General features: G+C 43.9%; 1 protein-coding gene across 7 annotated transcripts in view; it reads left to right on the top strand.

Annotated features, from left to right (window-relative positions):
* CBFA2T2 (CBFA2/RUNX1 partner transcriptional co-repressor 2) overlaps positions 1–21605 on the top strand; it is a 129948-nt gene that overhangs the window by 83487 nt on the left and 24856 nt on the right. For 4 of the 7 annotated variants that reach the window (XM_037915442.2, XM_043526760.1, XM_037915440.2 and 1 more), the window contains 4 exons: positions 775–970; positions 3179–3247; positions 4183–4373; positions 9919–13279. In XM_037915442.2, the coding sequence (XP_037771370.1) occupies positions 775–970; positions 3179–3247; positions 4183–4373; positions 9919–10212 (750 nt within the window). In that variant the 3' untranslated portion in view covers positions 10213–13279. Of the gene's footprint in view, positions 1–774; positions 971–3178; positions 3248–4182; positions 4374–9918; positions 13280–21605 lie in introns of those variants that run through there. The other 3 variants (XM_043526762.1, XM_043526761.1, XM_043526763.1) reach the window with 2 other exon arrangements.

Here is a 21605-nt window from a genome sequence, read left to right as displayed (position 1 = left end):
TTCCCCTCTGTTTTCTGTGCAGCTCCAGATGATGGGAGTTGGATAGAAATTTGAACACAGTATGCCCTCTTTTCAGGAAGAGTTTTAGAAATTTTAAGAGTGTCAGATTTCAGCCCTCTTTCATATGGCTGATGTGAAATAGCCAAAAATTGTGTTGCAATAAGAAATTTCACTTCTGTAAATCAGTGACTTGATTAGAGCTGCAGACCAATAAAAAGAAATTTCTCACTAATTCTGTCCCACACTGTTTCAAAATGGGGTTTTCCACCAAATGCCAGAGGAATGAATAAACGCTATTTTTGAACAATAATTGTGTGAGTGTAGCTGATATTATTTCTTTCTTTCTGGCTGTCTGAGCATATCAAGGACCTTCCAGTGATTGAAACTATGCCAATAATTGATCCAAACAGGGACAGATCCCTAGTCTTGTCTGTAGATTTATAGAAAAGAATAAGGAGTCAAATAGGAACCTGCTGTCATGGATCTGATAATGCTAAAGCAGAACTCATTTGAATAATACTTTAACAAGAGAAATCTCAGCTGTTGAGAGAATGTTCTGCTTTATTTCACCGGGACTTTGAATGTCTCTGATTTTCCCATTGCATTCAAATGATTCTGCGTTCTTTGGTCTACATAAGCAGGCTGGGTCTGTTGTTGGGAAGTACGCTCTCAATTTGACATTTTCCACTAAGAAACCATTCTCTGCTATAGAGAGCGTCAAAGAAACAGGCATCGGTAACCAGTTCTGAAAATTCACCTTTCCCTCCGCAACAGGCTTTGAATTGCATCATGGAAATGGTGGAGAAGACTAGGCGCTCCATGGCTGTTCTGCGGCGCTGTCAGGAGGCTGACCGGGAGGAGCTCAACTACTGGAAGAGGCGGTGCAGCGAGAGCACAGAGACAAGGAAGGGAGGGAGTGAATTCATCTCGAGGCAGCACAGTCCCGGGAGTTCTGACTCCATCAACAGTGGTAAGAGAGGGAGCCAACTGCTGCCACATAGTTACAGGGCGGCTTACTGGTCACTTGAGGCTGTGGTTCCACAGCAATGTCCTCCAGATTTGGGGGAGACTTAAACCTAGAGACTAAAAAAAGTTCTCTTTGGTTCATCGGATGTGTCAGATCTAAAAGCAGCAGAACGTGAAATATTGCATGGCAACATCCGGTTGGATCAAGTGCTCTGAAACTTACATGTGTCAGTGAGTGACTGGAGGAAGAATACATTGTTCGTATGCTCTGAGACTGAAAGGGTTTCTCCAGACTAGCCTTTGCCCTACTTTGAGAGTATCCTATAGATCTGAAACTTGAAAACCAAGTTGATGTTGAGTTTCAGGTGCACCCCAAAACTAGAGAATGCTTTTTTAAAAAAATTTTTATTGGAAGCATGGTAAACTTTTAGCTGCCTGTAATTCTGAAATGACTTGAGCAGCTTCCCCCAAACTTTGCATAAATTAAAATTTCTCTATTGAAATTTCTCTTTAGAAACATTTTGGGAGGAAGAGGACTGAGAATAGAGTGCAGACTGGTTGCAGCCGTAATTATAAAACCAGTACTAATTGGCACCATGATATCTCGGAAAGTGCCAAGGAACTGTAGGCTTTGTTGTAGAAGCAGGTTTTCATTAGGAAGAAATCCTTTTCATTCAGTCTGTTTAAAGCCATGAAGCCTATGAATGGCCACTCTTAATATATTGGAAGTACAGTCTTTAATGGCATGCCAGGAATTATTATTCTACTCTGCTCTACTCTATCCTTAGAAATAGCATTGTGGGCTTCTGTGTTTGTCACTCAAATTCCAGATCACAGGTGCTTAAATTACAAGTAAAAAAAGTGGGTTGCTTTTTGTTTTCTCTACCTGCCTGCCCTACAGACTTACCTGGGGCTCTGAGAGTCAAGCTGGACTCATCCATTCATTTCTTTGCCATACGTAATAAAGATTCTGCAGGACAAATGATTCCCTCAAGGACACCTGTGCAGCCCTGTTGCCTTCAGTTGAGTTTTTACAGGTTTAACCGACCAGAGCTTAGCAAATAATTCTGTTGACAGCACAAAAGAGACAGAACCCAGTTCCCTCTTTCTTATCGATGTTGATTCTAACTGGAGCAGCAAAGTGGTAAAAAGTCACTGGAGTCAGCAGATGGTAATGAATACACAGAGGGAGCAGATCTGTTAAGTACAGGGAGTACCACTGAACGTCATTGCTTCTCAGAGTAGAACAGCCTTTTAAAGCTGCTCAGGACGAAGGTAGCTACAGCACCAAGGTGTTAAAAATGACTTAAAAGAGCAGGAACCTTGTTGAATTCTCCCTTAACAGGCTGTAATATCAGGGGCTGTAATACCGGTGTGTTTGAGCTAGAGGGTGCAGTTAGATCAAAAACCTCCATGTCAGTGAAATAGCTGGTGTGTACGTTGCAGAGTTTTGTAAGAACCTATGGAACAACAAACTCTGATATTTCTGCCTTTTCCATTACCGTTTGACTTAGTTTAGTTTAATTTTTCTGAAGTCATGTGAACGTTTAGAAAAACTTATTTTTAAAAAACAGACCAGAAAAGATTGTGTGTAAAAGCCATACTACTAGATTTCTAAAACTTTTCCAGTGGAAATATATTTTAAATTGCTGAGATCATGTGATACCAAATAAAGATACCGTTTACCAGCATCTGTCACATTATATCTCACTGAGGGTAGTATCGGGTGTGTTTGTACACCTATAGCTTTAAGAGATGCATAGTTTGTATTTCAGTTTTAGTCTGGGAGTTGCCTTTGGGATCTTTGAAAATGAAAAGTGCTGTATTTAATGTAATACATTGTTAGTATAGATTGATCTTCACAGTCATTGCACACAGCAGATGTTTGATGATGTATATTTATAAATATAGCCTGTGATTATAAAGTATCGGAAGATGGAAGTGGATTACACTGTGCAATAAATCATGCAGGACACTAATTAAAAGTTCATTTATCATCTTGCCATTTGATGAATGGTCTGAGCTGCAGAAATCACTTGCTTCGGTTTTAGCTATTAAGCCTATCGTGGTCCCTTGGTGCTTTAGCTAGGTTTATAGATACTGTCTGCAGGTTCTCATAGCTTTCCTGCAGGGTTTGGAATGGCTGTTTAAGCAAAATAATTCAAGGAGAGGAGACACTGCTGATCCGTCAATGCATTCCTTGTTTCCACAGATTCCCAGCGGGACTTCAGCAGCCGGTCCGGGACAGGCTATGTTACTGAAGAGATATGGAAAAAAGCTGGTAAGTATTTGTAGATGGTCACTTGATAGAGTTACCACAAGCTTAAGGGATAAATGCAGATGGGACACAGGGCCAGATGCAAAGTCATGCTTTGTAGAAAAGCATCTTGAATGTGTGGTTCCTTTCCTGGCTGGCTGGTTATATGCTGACCTAGATTTGCAAAGAGGCATGCACCTGAGCTGAGCACACACTTGATGTGTGTGTGCAGTTTGGGAGTTTGCGTGCCACACTGAATGCATGCCTGGACCCAGAAGTATAAATACCTGGGGAGACAAGCTTGGGAAGCTGTTGGAGACGCACTTGGGAAAACGTAGGTGTGGACTTGATGCGCCAACAGCTGAGTGTTGAGGTTTGGAGTAATACATTGGGGAAACAAATCCCATTGCAATGTAACGCAGCACCATTTCATCTAAACTAATCTGGGTCCCTCCATTTCTTGGGTCTTCAATCTGCGGGGTGTTTTTGGCCCTTTTTTGCCTCTCTTGACCTACTCCTGTCTGGATTTCCAATACTCTTGGTTTTCAGTGGCTATGAACTGATAGGCTAATTACCAGAAGTAGTTGGCATCAGGGCTGGTCAGAAGGCTGTGTAGAACCAGATGGTGGATTTAGACTGGTTCCCAGTAGGTAGGCTTATCCTAGTAAGCATCATGACAGTTGGCAGTAACTAGGCACCCTTGTTGTTGGCCTCAGCAGAGCGGCCATAGATTGACTTGCCCATGGTGACTGAACTCCCCTCTCTCCCTAGAGGTTGACTCTTCAGCTCAAGGGTGAGGTTCATTGGCACTTATCTACTTATTGTCTCTTTAGTGTATCCACCCTAACATTGAATGGTGCTGCCCGGGGGGATTTTTCTTCCCAGTCTCACTCAGTCGTCTTTGTCCGAGGCTTGTTTTGCCAGCGAGACTGGTTGATGAGACTGTTGTTTTCTTCCAGAAGAAGCCGTGAATGAGGTGAAGCGCCAGGCCATGTCTGAGGTGCAGAAAGCTGTGGCTGAGGCAGAGCAGAAGGCATTTGAAATGATTGCATCCGAGAGGGCCCGCATGGAACAAACCATTGCGGATGCAAAGCGCCAAGCTACAGAGGATGCCTTCCTAGTGATTAATGAGCAGGAAGAGTCTACGGAGGTAAGAACCCATGGCCGTATCCCTGCAGTCTGGGTTGGGAGAACGAATGGGCAGTTCTAGGGTGAGAGATAGTGCCCAGTTCGCAGTGGGCGTTGGGCTCTGAACTCCCGTTTTGTTTCTTTGACAGTGGGATCAATTTAGAAATGATTCCATTGGGCATGCTGTGAAACCTGTGTAAGAGGCTACCTCGTGTATGTGAAAATAGTGTTGAAGGGCCAGTGTGTATGGGGATCCTGAGTCGGAGCAGCGCCAGAGTAGCTACACCGGATTTATCCCAATACAAGAGGAAAATCAGAGCTGTTGAATACAGTTCTGTTCCACTTTCCTCTGATTACAGCCACTCTTTCGCAACTGGCTTTGTTTCAGTCCCTGGAGAGATTTTTTTTAAAAGTTGCTTTTGTTTTTCTTAATGACTTTAAAATAATAATTAATACCTAGCTCTTATTTAGTGCTTTTCATCTGTAGTTCTCAAAGCACTTTACAGAAGGAGATCAGGATCGTTACTAGGGTGACCAGATGCTCCAATATTATCGGGACTGCCCTGATACTAGGGGCTTTGTCTTACACAGGCAACTATTCCCTGCCCCCCCCCACCCCCCCCACCCCCACCCCCCCCCCAAAAAAAAAGAGAGAGAGAGAAAGAAAGAAAGTGTCCCTGATTTTTCATACTATCTGGTCACCCTAATCATTACCCCCATTTTACAGATGGGGAAATGAAGGCACTGAGAGGGGAAGTGACTTGTCCATTGTCACTCAGCAGACTAGTGGCAGAGCCAGGAATAGAACCCATATCTCCTGAATCCCAGCCCAAGTACCCTACCCACTAGGCCACACTGCTGCCCAAAAGACAGGCAGTATCCTAGCTTGATGCCTCACTTAATTCCAGATGGGCATTCAGAGACTTACATGGCTCTTTATATAGCAGTCTGTAAGTGTGTGTCCATGCGTCCATCTGTCTGTGCAGACCAGCGTGGTGAATATCCTCTTGGATATTGGGGTTTGTGTTGTCTTACAAAACACATGCTGCATAACAGATTCCGTCTGAGATAAACACTGAACTGCGCTCCACGTATAGCCCCAGTATTTTTCTCATTCGTGAAAACTCGTAAAGCCGAGTGGAGCATGAGCAATCTTGAGCAGGTCAGTGCAAAATTTTAATTTGATCCTTCCAGGACTCAAAAAACCCACAAAATATACCCAACAGGGTACTTTCATGTTTTCTAGACAATGACGTTTGATTCCTTCAGAGCTAGTGGGCACTGACAGGTAAGGATAGACTTTATGAAAATGAATTATCACCTTCCTCATTAATAAAGCCTCACGTTATTACAGAGGAGATGTAGTTTATTTGCCTTTTCAATTCCCCTCATCTTAAGTAAAGAAAATAGCTTGGTCCATTCTTTTTCTCACAATGCTTCACTATTAAGATTGGATCTATTGTAGGGGAATATTTAACTATAGTGCTAACACTGTTTTCCCTGGTCTCTGTCCATCACTGGCAACAACTCTGCTGTCCTCCCCATCATTCAGTAGCTCAGCTTTGGGGTTATCTTGGACTCCTCTCTCTTTCTGTCCTTGTCTCATCCAGGCTCTTGCCAAATGACATTCCACCATTTTCCTCCTGATGCTGATTTACTTAACCCTGTCCTTCCCCTCCTTAGTGGGCCCCTTGAAGTGTGTTGTGCATGGTGAGTAAGGTCATGGGGTTCTGTATGCATCTGTATGGAGCTAATGGAGCAGGGAAACTAGTTTAACACTGAAAACAACAGGAGATGCACGTGAGGCATGGAGGAAAAAAGACTGGAAAGGGGAAATCCCAAAGATTCTCTCTCTCTTTTTTTTTTTTTTAAAAAGAGGACTCTTAAGATTCTCAGCACTAACCTAAGAATATCAGAATGACCATATTGGGTCAGACCAATGGTCCATGTAGCCCAGTCTCCTGTAGGAGTGTACAGAATGTGGCAATTTTAGAGAGAGCCACTCCTGTTTTCCCCTCCTGGGTTCTGGTAGAGATTTAGGGTCACTTTGAGCATGGGGTTGCATCTCTGACCATCTTGGCTAATAGGTGTTGATATACCTATCTTCCATGAGGTTATCTAGTTCTTGTTTGAACCCAGTTATATTTTTGGTCTTCACAACATCCCCTGGCAATGAGTTCCACAGATTAATTGTGTGTTGTGTTGTGTGAAAAAGTTCCTCCTCTTGTTAGTATTAAATTTGCTATTAATTTCATCAGGTGACTCCTGGTTTTTGTATTGTGTGAAAGGGTAAATAACACTTCTCTATTCACTTTTTCCACACCATTTGTGATTTTATAGACCTCTGTCGTCATCTCCTTGTCACTTTCCTAACTCTAAACTGAACAGCTATAATCTTTTTGTCTCCTTGTGTCAAAGCTGTTCCGTACCCTTCATCATCTTTGTTCCCTTTCTCTGAACGTTTTCCAGTTCCCCTATGTCCTTTCTGAGATGGGGTGACTGAAACTAGACACACTATTCAAGGTGTGGGCGCACCATGGATTTTATACAGTGGCATTATATTTTCTGTCTTATTTTCCATCTCTTTACTAATAGTTCTTAACTTTTTGTTAAGCCGTTTTGGCTGCTGTTTGAGCTGAAGTGTTCAGAGAACTATTCCACAATGATTCCTAGATCTTTCTTGAGTGGCAACAGCTAATTTAGAAGCCAGCACTTAACTGTACATCTTAAGAACTGAAGTGGGTTTGTGATATGAAGAGGGGTGGTGGTTGTTTTTTTAATGAATACACAGTCATTTGCAAAGTCATGTCAGAAAGACTAGTGGCAAGTATAAACTGCTTCATTGCACTGGGAAAGTAAGAAGGAAAGGAGCTGTGCTCCTGTCTTGCTCACTCGTTAAGGTTATGAAATATTACTGCTCAAATGAATAAAAGTAAGGCTCCTATAGCTCTTATTATTCCAAAGGATCCCAAAGCACTTTGCAAACTCTGGAATGAACATGTGTGTCCACTGATCTGTCTTTGTTTTTTTCCTACCCTTGTTTGCCCAACAACAGTTGCATTTCTGGAGCATCGCTGTGTTGGTGTTTCTGGTTTGTTTTGGCTCTGTAGTTTCTGGGGCAGGGTATGGTGAGCACATGGAGTTTGTTTTGCTGTGAATTGTGGAGACCAGCAATAGCCCCCTTGCTCTCATTATTTCAGGGGTTTGTGTGGTACCATGACTGTCTGAGTCTGGGAGGGAATGAGAGAGACAAGATGGGGAGGGATAGCTCAGTGGTTTGAGCATTGGCCTGCTAAACCCAGGGTTGTGAGTTCAATCCTTGAGGGGGCCATTTAGGGATCTGGGGCAAAAATTGGGAATTGACCAGGGGGTTGGACTAGATGACCTCCTGAGGTCCCTTCCAACCCTGATATTCTATGAATAGCTTTTATTGGACCAAATTCTGGGAGAAAATAGCATTGCCCTCCCCATCTGCTTGTTCAGGTCTCGGGCATCAAGAAACAAGAGTTCCCATTCCAAAGCATAGAAACACTGGTCTCTCTTGTGATTATGGTGTCTTTCATTGATGTAGATGGAATATGGCTCCGCATGGGGTGGTTATGTGGTTTGTGAGGATACTGAGTTAGCAGCCTGGAAGAGGCCTGTTTGGGCAACTCTCCATAAGGAGGCAAGCCTCACTGATGGCACCAGTCACCTCATTCTAGGATCATGCAGAAAACCCTCATGGTCCCACTGAAAAATATTGATGTAGCCCAAACTGGACAAGGTAATTCAGATTCCTCCTCCAGGAATGTCTCGGTAATGTCCAATCTGCAGTGAATAAAGCCATCACTACTTCATGGAGGGTCACACAGTTCTACCAATCGCTGAGCCATGATTGGATGGTATTGCATGCCCGGTTCTGACACAGCTGGCTCCACCGGTACACTGGCATGCTTCAGGATGAAAGGAGCTATATATTTATTACATATTATTATGCAAGAAGACAAAAAAAATTTAATATAGATAGATGTTTAGCCAAGAAATATATAAGGGCAGGGTGTAGCAGTCACTAAGCATTGAAGGATGCAGGTATCAAGGAGCGGGAGGAATTGGTTAACGTGATACAGAAGTTATGAGATAAAATTAAGTAAAGGAATGATTTTTAGGCTAAATAGCAAGGCAGACTTTTTGCTAGCGAGATCTGTTTGAGTGATGCCCAAGGGAAGTGGCGGAAGCACCACCATGTGATACAGTTAAAACTAGATTCTTGAAACCGCATTGGAGCATAGAGCCGCAGGAAGACCCTGGACTGTCCAGCTAGCAGATCTTTTTGTCACTAACCTCTGTGATTCTTCTGTGGAGTGCATTATTCTTCAGCCACCACATTAAAAAGCTGTGTCATTATTCCAGCGTATCCTGTAATCCATCAAATATGGTCGGAAGCAAACTATTTTAGGCAGGAGTGTCAGTGGCTTTCAAGCTGTGACTCAATTTCTCAGGCTTCACATGTCAGTGGAGTATTTTTCCACATTCTTCTTCTGGAAGATTGAGTCTCTCTCCTGTGTGTGTTGACTCTAGAGCAGTTCCGCTACCAATCAACTGAGTTAGGCTTTTTGCTACAAGCCAGCAAATTATTGCCAGGAGCAAATGGTTTTTGGTGCAGAACTGCTGAGCTGTGAGAGCTGCTAACATGCATCTTTCCGAGCTTCACGTGCGACATGCCACCAGAGAAACTCTCAAGGCTACTTCCCTTTCCTGCTCTCTTAGCAGCTTTTTGTGAGCATTGCAGAAGCGCGGTGGTTCGTGAAATACATCTTGCGGGGTGGGAGTAAGGGGGCACACGTGGAATCTGGGCAAAGCTGGTTTTTCACAGCAGACGTTGCTCTCCCAGTACGGTTTTGCTAACGCACAAGTCCAGCTGCAGAAAGCTAATCCTCCAGTTCCTCTTCTGTGACCAGCTGCAGTCACAGCTCCCAGTTTTGGCCTTTTGCCCTTGTGCTCCTTACAAACCAGTCACAGATTGTAAACCCGCCAGCTGACATATCTTCCAGAGTCCAGAGAGGCTTTGCTCAGCTTCCCGTCTGAATCTCACCCCCTGGGAACAGTTTCACCTGGTGGATAAGCTTTTAAATTAGCTTTTTCTTTTCCACATTAGCCCATTGAAACCTCTTGTGTGGATAAGCAGGATCATAGGCAAATGTTGACTCTATGGGAGTGTTGTTGTAATCTCTGTGAAGAGCCCTTGGATAGTAAAAGAGAGCTGCTTAAAACAGGAAGTGAAAAGAATGTGTAGCAGCATTGTGCTCTGATTTCCTTGGTGATGTTGCCTGCTCTTGGGGTGGGATGCCAGTTGGATACAGTCTGGCAGGTTGTTGTCATTCTAGCACAGAGGCGTGATCTGTTCCCTGGCTAGAATGTGTGTGAAAGGCCTAGAAGTGGTGGATTTTTTTACATTTATTTCTTCTGGGACAAAGCAGTGCCTGCAAATCCTGCAAATGCCTAGTAAGCCCTATCTTGCTGCCCTCCAAACTATATTAACGTCCTCGGGAAATATGTTTTAAAGTCAAGTGTTTTCTGCCTTGCAGAGCTGTTGGAACTGCGGTCGCAAAGCCAGTGAGACGTGTAGCGGATGCAACATTGCCCGGTACTGTGGCTCTTTCTGCCAGCACAAAGACTGGGAGAGACATCATCGGATCTGCGGACAAGGGTTACACAGCCAGGCCAAGCCGCTTTCCCTGCCAGCAGGGCGATTGGCAGCAGCCGCCGCCGCCAAACCAGCTGATGGGGTTCCAAGTCCTGCCCTAGAGAAGACCTCTGCAACGACCTCCCGATCCTCTACCCCAGCTTCTGTGACAACAATAGACACTAATGGACTCTAAATCTTTCCATTCAGTTCAGTAGGTTTTATACATTTTCCTGTTTTTAAACCTAAAATACACTTGCGATCCACAGAAGGCTGTAAAAAGTCCACCAGCTACTCTAGATCCCTGATGCTCCAGCTAATCTTTGTGAGGTTTTTTCCGTTTCATTATAATCCATCAACAGTTGTTAAGAACCACATGCCAGCCTTGCCAATGGGACCTCAACACTGCTCGCTTTGAAGTCTTGGCGCCAGAGAGCACGTCACTTGGACCTTCAGGACTATGGCCTCTTCCTCTTTGTTTTAATTGAACTTCTTTGGGAAGGAGCTCCCATGTCCTGCCCTGACATGCGGGAGACTCCAGGAGAGCAGCACGCAGTATCCAAGGATGAAGTGTGGTGTTCTTTCTGCTGGATGGCCAGGCTGCCTGAGAAGCTTCCCCATACAACTCGCTGCTCCTCCTCTTTCATCAGATACATATTTTTCTTCTTCCCAGTTGGCTCTGTACTTCCTAACTCTCTGCAATGAACTGTCCACCCAAACTAATTTTCCTCGGGAGAACTTCTCATTCTCCAGCATAATGAGAAATAAGCAGTTTCTTGGTTACAGATGTCTGCTTTTCCCCACGTCTGAGCTGCAAAGTGACTCACTGGGATTGCAGGGGTTGGGCATTCCCTGGAGGAGAGGAGAATTGTGTTCTGTTGAGGTGGGAAGCTAAACAAATCTCTGTGCTGAGCAGGAACAGTTGATCTTTTTTATATGGCCCATTTTAAACCCTGTTCTCTAACTGGACAGTCCATTGTTTATCAATCAGCTGGGTTAGGAGCCTCCACTCTCCTTGTGTGCTGAATATTTCAGACCAAATCTCGACCTGTCATTGTGGCCTGTTGCCCCACAGGCTGGGTTGGGTTACTTCACTGTGCAGGAAAGATTTTTCCACTGCATGGAAACTCTTAGTTTTAGATTTGTTGACTTTGTTTTCACCCTGTGAATCTCCTCCACATGATTGCAATGGATCATTTACAGCCTGTTCTTTCCAAGCATGTTGGCGCAACGATTTTAAAAAACAGTTTCAGAATTTTTCAACTAATGTCAATTTTTTAAACATCCAAGCCTAAATGGGATTACCAGAGCTCTGTTGTGCGCTGAACTCTTGGTTCCAGACCTATATTCCATGCAGAGAAGGGCAACCCCATCAAAGCACCTGGTTGCACTGCTCTAGATGACAGAATTCACTAGCAGTGCATTTATAAACCAATGTATATCACCTTGTCCATCATTTAAAGCCGGTCTAGAGATAACTGCTCAGAAGGGTGCAATCTAGTTGGGTTGTGGCATGCCGAACTGGCTATTAGTAGGCTGGTTGGGCCTGAAGGCAATGTTCTAATCTGGTCCAGAGGGGAGGATTGGTTTGGTGCATGCAGAGAAACGCAGTTTGCCTAGAAGAATTTATTTTATGAGTCCCTTAAGAGCTTGTTATACGTGCAGCTAATGCAACAGGAATCGGAGCATGCTCGCTTTGGGAGTCCCACTGGCTTCTCATGCTGCTCATGAATAAGGGCTAGAGTATTGGCCCTTTACTGAGGTTTTGTTTTTGAGACTCTGTTCTTCTGTGATCTTTGGATTAGAGCCAAACAAGGCAAATAATTCCTAAATTATATTTGGTCACTTTTTAAAATGGCAGCTGATAATGAAGATGTAATTTACTATTCCTTGGGCTAGCGATGGGAACAGGCTTGCTGTCAACTGGATGTTGTTGATATGCCACGGTAACAAGAGCAGGTTAGCTCATTGATCTGGCTGTGGTCCTTAGGGAGCGTAATTTGGAAACTGCAGTCTCCAGTAATGAAGTGGTTAACTCACATGTCTTAAAAATTTAAGCTCACAGGCAAAAATCTTCTCATTGCCAAAATTCCATATTAAGAATCTCTAGTTTTTGCCCTGTGAGAGATGGTTACTACCACAGTTCGGAGCCCGGACTCAGTCATGGCCTGTAGATACAGATTGCAGGTAGATGAAAGAGCTGCTTCTCTGGTACAGACTCTTCTGCTTCTTAAAGGAAGAACAGATCAGGATTGCAAGGTGCAGAGATAATTGTTGGCAGTATTCCTTACTTGTCTGAAGTCCTTCTCCATGGCTGTGTATACCTGCCTCAAGTACAAGAGCTGGGGCCATCTCTGGGGTTGAGGCTGTTCCATAACCATCTGTACTAACCTCAGAGAACAGCTGATGCCTCCTGGATAATGGAAACCTATTTGCAAACAATTCCTATTCTGTGTAAGGTTCTCATCTCTGTTCCCTTCATTCGCTACTGCTATCAGGATATTTCTGCAGAAACAGCATCTCAGGGGTGAAATCCCTCCAAAGTCCTGTTCTTCTCTTAAACTATCAGACCTTTCCAGTGATGATCCATTACCCATCAGCGTTGTACTGGGTTGATAAGGAACAGAGAGAAGCCACAGAGTATGTGGTTTTCATGACAATATCCTTCATAACAGAGGACTGGATTCTGCAGTTCTTACTCAGTCAATGCACCCAATGGGAGGTTTGATTAAGGACCCTCTTGGTATAGTGGTAACCCTGAAAACCTTTTCAGTTGCCTCCGCTAACCAAATACCATTGCCTCAATGTTTGTAGTATCCTCTGTATTTAGCTACAAATACTGAAGTGGTACTAGTTAGTTGCCTAAGGGCAATCACTAAGATCAGACCCCAAAAAGGATGAGAGCAATACAGTGCTCTAAGGAATTATTTGTAAATAAACAGTCTTCCATAGTTTTCATTCAACTTCAATGGCTCTCTATGTATTAAAATAAAATTAACCCCAGTGTAAATAAATGAAATACTAACAGTCATGATTAGAATGAAATTTTTAAACATGGAATGATAAATGTGAAATTCTGGTATGGGAAGACTTGTTGGATTGAGTTTTCTATATTTTTTGTCATTTAATTCTGTAATAGGAATTTGTTACTTAATTCCCGTGCATAACTTATTTAATGTACTGTATAAAGGAACCCAAACTGTTACAGATGTATTTAGTTTGTTCTACTCAAAGTAGTCAATAAAAAGACTATATTCATCTTACCACTCCTCCTTCATCTCTCAAAGGGAATAGAATTTTATCATGATACATGTAACAGGCTTAGAGTCCTTGAGGTTTCTGTAGGAACAGTGCCTCACAGTCATGATAAAAGTCATGGCTAATAAGGGTTGTGGGAAATGAAAGCAATATGTCCACTTCAAAGCTGAGAAACCAGGCAGCCATGCCAATCTTCTGGCACATGCATGGAGCCCAAAATGAATCCCCAAAGTCAAATACAAATGCAGAATTCCAACCTGAGTCATGCACAGAGGGGTTTTTTTAAGTGGTTTAATTTTGGTACTCAGCCCAAGATGTTTATTGCAAAGGATATTCTCTAGCCCCAAAATTCCAGTGATCTAATATGAAATTCCCTCCCTGCTGTCTCCCCAGATTTACTGTCATATTCAACCTGCTGAAGTCTCAGTGTTTGAGGAGGAGCAACTAACATTTAGAAACAAAAATTGCTGCTTAAAGCTTGGCACAAATTGGTTTCTTTGACATTTTCAGTCACTTTAGTTTCACAGTCTGACATTTCTCTTGTAAGTAATTAGCAGAAAGCGAGGATGCCAGATTCCTGCTGGGATGGAGGTCCATTGTTACCCAAAAGAAGGGACTGGCAAGTCACTTCATCTTACTGATCTTCCGTTCCTCACCTTTGACTGCAGTGAGATGCTGCAGAGAGCTTTGCAGAGAGATGCTTCGTTGATACGATTCTTGCTTTGAGTGCAAGGGATCCTGGGCTCAAATCCCAGATGAGCCCAGTTAACCATTGGAACAATTTACCACGGTGTGTGGTGGATTCTCCATCACTTTTTAAATCAAGATTGGATGTTTTTCTAAAAGATCTGCTCTAGGAATTATTTGGGGGAAGTTCTCTGGCCTATGCTATACAGGAGGTCAGTAGATGGTCAGAATGGTCCCTTCTGGCCTTGGAATCTGTGACTCTCTTTTTTGCTTTTATGTAGATCTTCTTTTCTCCCATGGTTTGACTGCCTTGTCTATTTAGAATATAAACTCTTGAGGGCAAGGAACATCTCTTCCTGTGTACGTACAGTGCTTTTCATGCTGGAGCACTTATGTTGGTTGGGATGTCTAGAAGCTACTGTAAATAATTACAATAAGTACCTGCATTCCAGAATGGGATGTGGTTGCAAGGTGATGGGACATTTCAGGTAAATAATTCTTTACTTACAGTCTTTTGCAGTCAGAAGACCTGGTCCCCATGGACTGTATTGCATAAGGAGTACATCGCTCCTAAAATGTGATTGTCTCTGGGGTGGAACGCATCTAACAGTGCGCACCTAATGATGGTGTGCTGCTGTTTAGGATGGGAAGTGAACAATAAATTCTCTATCTGATACTACAGGAGAGGATTTGGGAGGCCACAATCATCACCTTTGCATGCTCTCCATCTTGGCACGTATTCCAGCCATGGCTGAGGTTCGGTCTGGAGATTTGGATAGCTGTCTCTGCTATTCTTACATGCTGCATAATCCCAGGATTTCAGCCTCCAGGGCTCTGTTGGGCAATTTTTACAAACAATTAATTAATTTTGTTTAAATTAAATTCTAAACGTGGAGAAAAACATGCATTTGTATTTGGCAGCCAGTGTTTTACCCTGCTGGGCGGAATGCATTTTAATGCATTATTCACAACGGTAAAAGCTTAGACCATAATTTGCTCTAATCACAGATTCTCGGTGTGAATTTGCATCTATTCTTGGATTAAGTCTGAATGTTAAGCTGTTGCATTCTCTAGAATGAGTGCAGTGCTCGTTCCTGCTGTAGGCTCGCTCGCTTGCTAGCTCTTTAATTGTGAGGCAACCCAAATTGTCCAAAGAGCAAATAAGCCTGCTCTCCAACAAGAAACCTCTGGCCAGCCTGCTCTACCTTCTCTCACCATGGCATGTGGTCTGTGATCCACATTTCTTCTATGCATTCAGCAGAAAGGCACTGGCTACTGCTGTGAACGGTTCTTCGGCGAGTCTTGCTCATGTCCATTCCATGCTAGGCATGTGTGTGCACCATATGCACCGTTGCCGGAGATTTTTCCCTTAGTAGTATACACTGGGCAGGCTCTAGCACCCTCTAGCCATGCGCTTATGCATTGGTATAAGGTGCACTGCCGGCCCCACACCATCTCAATTACTTCTAACTGCCTATGAGGGTTGCTGGAACACCCCTTCTTGCTTTGGCAGGGCTTCTTCCTAGTGGTTTTTGGACTTTTTCTACATTTGCAGTTAGTGTAAATAGTTCCTATCATAGAGGGACTTTGCCCCAGGGGCCGGGCATGCTCTGGGCTTCAAGCCTTGTGCCTCCTGTGGCAAGCCTGTGCTGGTGAATGACCCGCACTCGGGCTGCTTAAAGTGCCTGGGCGAAACTCACATGAAGAACAAGTGCCAGATCTGTCGGGACTTCAGACCGTGCACCAAACGTCAGACTGACAGCTATCCTCATGCAAGCCGCTCAGACCTGTCTCAGAGCCAAACCGCTGTGATTCGGCGCCGAGTATTAGTGCAAAGCGTTTCATAGATTCATAGATTCATAGATATTTAGGTCAGAAGGGACCATTATGATCATCTAGTCTGACCTCCTGCACAACGCAGGCCACAGAATTTCACCCACCACTCCTACAAAAAAACCTCACACCTATATCTGTGCTGTTGAAGTCCTCAAATTGTAGTTTAAAGACCTCAAGGAGCAGAGAATCCTCCAGCAAGTGACCCGTGCCCCATGCTACAGAGGAAGGCGAAAAACCTTCTGGAGGAAAATTCCTTCCCGACCCCAAATATGGCGATCAGCTAAACCCTGAGCATATGGGCAAGATTCATCAGCCAGATACTACAGAAAATTCTTTCCCAGGTAACTTGGATCTTACCCCATCTAAAACCCATCACAGGCCATTGGGCCTATTTACCATGAATATTTAATTACCAAAGCCATGTTATCCCATCATACCATCTCCTCCATAAACTTATCGAGTTTAATCTTAAAGCAAGATAGATCTTTTGCCCCCACTACTTCCCTCGGAAGGCTATTCCAAAACTTCACTCCTCTGATGGTTAGAAACCTTCGTCTAATTTCTAATCTAAATTTCCTAGTGGCCAGTTTATATCCATTTGTTCTTGTGTCCACATTGGTACTGAGTTTAAATAATTCCTCTCCCTCTCTGGTATTTATCCCTCTGATATATTTATAGAGAGCAATCATATCTCCCCTCAACCTTCTTTTAGTTAGGCTAAACAAGCCAAGCTCCCTGAGTCTCCTTTCATAAGACAAGTTTTCCATTCCTCGGATCATCCTAGTAGCCCTTCTCTGTACCTGTTCCAGTTTGAATTCATCCTTCTTAAACATGGGAGACCAGAACTGCACACAGTACTCCAGGTGAGGTCTCACCAGTGCCTTATATAACGGTACTAAGACCTTCTTATCCCTACTGGAAATACCTCTCCTGATGCATCCCAAGACGACATTAGCTTTTTTCACAGCCATATCACATTGGCAGCTCATAGTCATCCTATGATCAACCAATACTCCAAGGTCCTTTTCCTCCTCCGTTACTTCTAGTTGATGCGTCCCTAGCTTATAACTAAAATTCTTGTTATTAATCCCTAAATGCATGACCTTACACTTCTCACTATTAAATTTCATCCTATTCCTATTACTCCAGTTTACAAGGTCATCCAGATCCTCCTGTAGGGTATCCCTGTCCTTCTCTAAATTAGCAATACCTCCCAGCTTTGTATCATCTGCAAACTTTATTAGCACACTCCCACTTTTTGTGCCCAGGTCAGTAATAAAAAGATTAAATAAGATTGGTCCCAAAACCGATCCCTGAGGAACTCCACTGGTAACCTCCCTCCAACTTGACAGTTCACCTTTCAGTAGGACCCGTTGTAGTCTCCCCTTTAACCAATTCCCTATCCACCTTTCAATTTTCCTATTGATGCCCATCTTATCCAATTTAACTAATAATTCCCCATGTGGCACCGTATCAAACGCCTTACTAAAATCTAAGTAAATTAGATCCACTGCGTTTCCTTTATCTAAAAAATCTGTTACTTTCTCAAAGAAGGAGATCAGGTTGGTTTGGCACGATCTACCTTTTGTAAAACCATGTTGTATTTTGTCCCATTTACCATTGACTTCAATGTCCTTAACTACCTTCTCCTTCAAAATTTTTTCCAAGACCTTGCATACTACAGATGTCAAACTAACAGGCCTATAATTACCTGGATCACTTTTTTTCCCTTTCTTAAAAATAGGAACTATGTTAGCAATTCTCCAATCATACGGTACAACCCCTGAGTTTACAGATTCCTTAAAAATTCTTGCTAACGGGCTTGCAATTTCTTGTGCCAATTCTTTTAATATTCTTGGATGAAGATTATCTGGGCCCCCCGATTTAGTCCCATTAAGCTGTTTGAGTTTCGCTTCTACCTCAGATATGGTGATGTCTACCTCCATATCCTCATTCCCATTTATCATGCTACCATTATCCCTAAGATCCTCTTTAGTCTTATTAAAGACTGAAGCAAAGTATTTGTTTAGATATTGGGCCATGCCTAGATTATCCTTGACCTCCACTCCATCCTCAGTTTTTAGCGGTCCCACTTCCTCTTTCTTTGTTTTCTTCCTATTTATATGACTATAGAACCTTTTACTATTGGTTTTAATTCCCTTTGCAAGGTCCAACTCTACTTGACTTTTAGCCTGTCTCACTTTATCCCTACATATTCTGACCTCAATAAGGTAGCTTGCCTTACTGATCCCTCCCTTCTTCCACTCCCTATATGCTTTCTGCTTTTTCTTAATTACCTCTCTAAGATGCTTGCTCATCCAGCTTGGTCTACAACTCCTGCCTATGAATTTTTTCCCCTTTCTTGGGATGCAGGCTTCCGATAGCTTCTGCAGCTTTAATTTAAAATAATCCCAGGCCTCCTCTACCTTTAAACCCATAAATTCTTCAGTCCAATCCACTTCCCTAACTAATTCCCTTAATTTTTGAAAGTCAGCCCTTTTGAAATCAAAAACCCTAGTTGCAGATTTATTTTTGTTAATCCTTCCATTCAGTTTGAACTGAATTAGCTCATGATCACTTGAGCCAAGATTATCCCCTACAACCATTTCCTCTATGAGGTCCTCATTACTCACCAAGACCAAATCTAAAATGGCATCCCCTCTAGTCGGTTCAGCAACTACTTGCTGAAGGAATCCATCAGCTATCGCATCTAGGAAAATCTGAGCCCTATTATTATTACTACCACTCGTCCTCCAGTCTATATCTGGGAAGTTAAAGTCTCCCATGATCACACAGTTTCCATTAGTATTTACTTTATTAAAAACATTAAAAAGGGCTCTATCCATATCCAAATTAGATCCCGGCGGTCTATAGCACACCCCAAGCACTATCCCAGGGGAGGCTCTAATAGTTTTCTTCCCCAATTTAATTTTTGCCCAGACAGACTCAGTCATACCCATTTCATCGCTTCTTATTTCTTTACATTCTATCTCATCATTGATATACAGTGCTACTCCACCACCTTTACCTTTATTTCGGTCTTTCCTAAACAGCACATACCCTTCAATACCTGTAGCCCAGTCATGACTACTATTCCACCAGGTCTCTGTTATACCTATGATATCTGGTTTCACTTCCTGCACCAGTAACTCTAGTTCCTCCATTTTGTTACCTAGGCTCCTTGCATTAGTGTACAAACATCTTAATTTTTGCTGTTTAGCCTCACTCACATTCTGTACCCTATTAGGCACGGTTATTTTACTACCAGTATAACCTATTAGACTTGTATCTACACTGCCCTTCCTCCTTCCTACAGCTGTATCCACTCTTACTTCATTTTCTTTCCACTCTATGCTGAATTCTGGCGTGGAGATTACCTGGACATCTCCCAACCATCTCCCCCAAATTCCTAGTTTAAAGCTCTCTTAATCAGTTGTGCCAGCCTCCATCCTAGAAGTCTATTTCCTTCCCTACTCAGATGAAGTCCATCCCGAGAGAACTGTCCTCTATCCATGAATGCCTCCCAATGGCCATACATCCCAAAGCCCTCCTTATAGCACCACTGCCTAAGCCATCTATTGATAGTCATAATCTTGTCACACCTTTGTTGCCCTTCTCTAGGAACAGGCAGAATCCCACTAAAGATCACCTGAGCCTCAATTTCCTTAAGCGTCCTCCCCAGCCTAGCATAGTCTCCCTTAATACTTTCCAGCGAGAATCTAGCCGTATCATTTGTTCCCACATGAAGGATAATTAGGGGATTCTTTCCCGCTCCCTTTAGAATCCTTTTCAACCTCAGGTCTACATCCCGTATCTTAGCACCCGGAAGACAGCACACCCTCCTATTTTCTGGATCAGCTCTGGTTACAGGCCTATCTATTCTTCTCAGTAAAGAGTCCCCAATCACATAGACCTGCCTTTTCCTAGTGACGGTGCTATTCTCCAGTCTATCCCCTGTTCCCTCTGGCTGCAAGTTCTTTCCATTCCCATTCTCCCTTGTAATCCTTTTTAACCCATCCTGTATCCTCCTGGGGCTCATATTTGGTGTAATCTCCATTAACTCTTCCCCTTTTCCTATAGGACTAACCTCTCTTCTCTTCTTCCTTGCCCTGTCACCTTCAGTGACTACCCGCTGAGCCCCTTCTTCATTTTCCAACTCTGCAAACCTATTCTTAAGCTCTATTTCTCCTTCACTAGCCCGCCTTTTCCTCTGCCTAGTTCTTTTAGTTACATGCTTCCACTGACCACTTTCCTCACCCAGTCTCCCCTCAGAATTCCCTAGTCCTGCTTCCATCTGCAAGTCTGAGCTTTTCCCTTCAGATACCTCATGTCTTTGCTCCATAATCTGCTCAAACCCCTTCCTAAACTCTACCAGACTTTCCACCTGCATCTCCAAACCTCGGATCTTTTCCTCCATCAGCTCTATCAGACGGCACTTCATGCAGACAAAACTCTTACCAGGTGCCCCCTCCAGGATCATGTACATACCACAGCTTCCACATCCAGTCATCTTCATTGTGTCATCTGCTACATGGGTCACTCCCACTGCCACCTCTGTATCTGTCATATCCTTCCCACCTAAATCCTGTTAATCTGGGAAACACAAACCACACCAAAACACCACCACCCACAGCAAAACCAAACCCCACACAAGCACCACAAGACAAACTCCCCTTTCAAACTCCCACTCAAACTCCCCTGTTTACAGCTCTGTTTGCTAGCTCCTGTGCCGCTGCAGCTGTCTGTGCCACTGCCTGACTGGCTGCTACCTTTATAGGACCCCTAGTCAGTGAAGCCCCGCCCCCTAATCAGGGCTCAGCTTCTCTCCCAGCACAAAGCCCCTACAAGCCTCTACACATACAAATACTACCAATACAAGACCAAGCACACACAAATACCTTCTCCTCCAACAGAACTCCCACTCAAACTCCCCTGTTTACAGCTCTGTTTGCTAGCTCCTGTGCCGCTGCAGCTGTCTCCCTGTTTCCCTGGCACCGTTCTCCCTCTCCGAGGAAGAAGCATTAGAAGCAGCCCACGGAGAGAGAACGCTCACCAGTGTGGAAGAGAGACAAGCAGGGAGAAGGCAGTTTAGTGAGACCCATGCTGGGCCGCTCTTCTACCCCCAGACCTGCGTCAGCAACATCGACTCTACAGAAGGGCATTGAGCCCAGTGAGAGACCCTCTGCCGACACCAGGAAACCTGCACTGCGGTGCCAGCAGACATGGTACCATCGACCCCAGAGGCTTTTCAGGTAGCTAGGGACCTTCTCTCCTGGTCCCGCCAACCCCAATGGGGCACCTACGAGCTCCGGAAGCAGGAGGGAACAGGGTATGTTGGGCACCTGGCACCATCTAGGGTCAAGCCCCACCTGATCCCAGCATCTTGATCTCTGGCACACCACTGGTTCCCGGAACCCCGGCACCATATGGAGGTGGAAGCAGATACCGCTCCACCATGGTTGCTGAGAGAATAGTCTTTGGCATCCAAAGGGGAATCTTATGTGCTGCCAAAAGCCCACCATCAGTACCCAGCCTATGTTCCACTAAGCGTCAGTGCTGGACCTCTGGCAGGCTCCTGGCCAGCAGGTCACTGGCCGATGCTGCCACCCGGAATGATCCCTAGTTACATCCTGAAAGTGGTCTGGCTGGATATTCCGTTTGTTCATTGCTGGCAAACTTATTACGACACCAAAGCTTTTGGCAACCACATGATCACTGGCCATGTAGCAGCATTCCTTGGTAAACACCCTTGTAATTTGTTGGTCTTCCATCCTAATATGTCCATACCAAGAAAACTGCCAAAACCAA

Source organism: Chelonia mydas, chromosome 13 (genome assembly GCF_015237465.2).
Source record: "Chelonia mydas isolate rCheMyd1 chromosome 13, rCheMyd1.pri.v2, whole genome shotgun sequence".
Classification (NCBI taxonomy): Eukaryota; Metazoa; Chordata; order Testudines; family Cheloniidae; genus Chelonia; species Chelonia mydas.
Note: the sequence above shows the minus strand (reverse complement) of the source record. Positions and strands in the feature narration are given on the sequence as shown.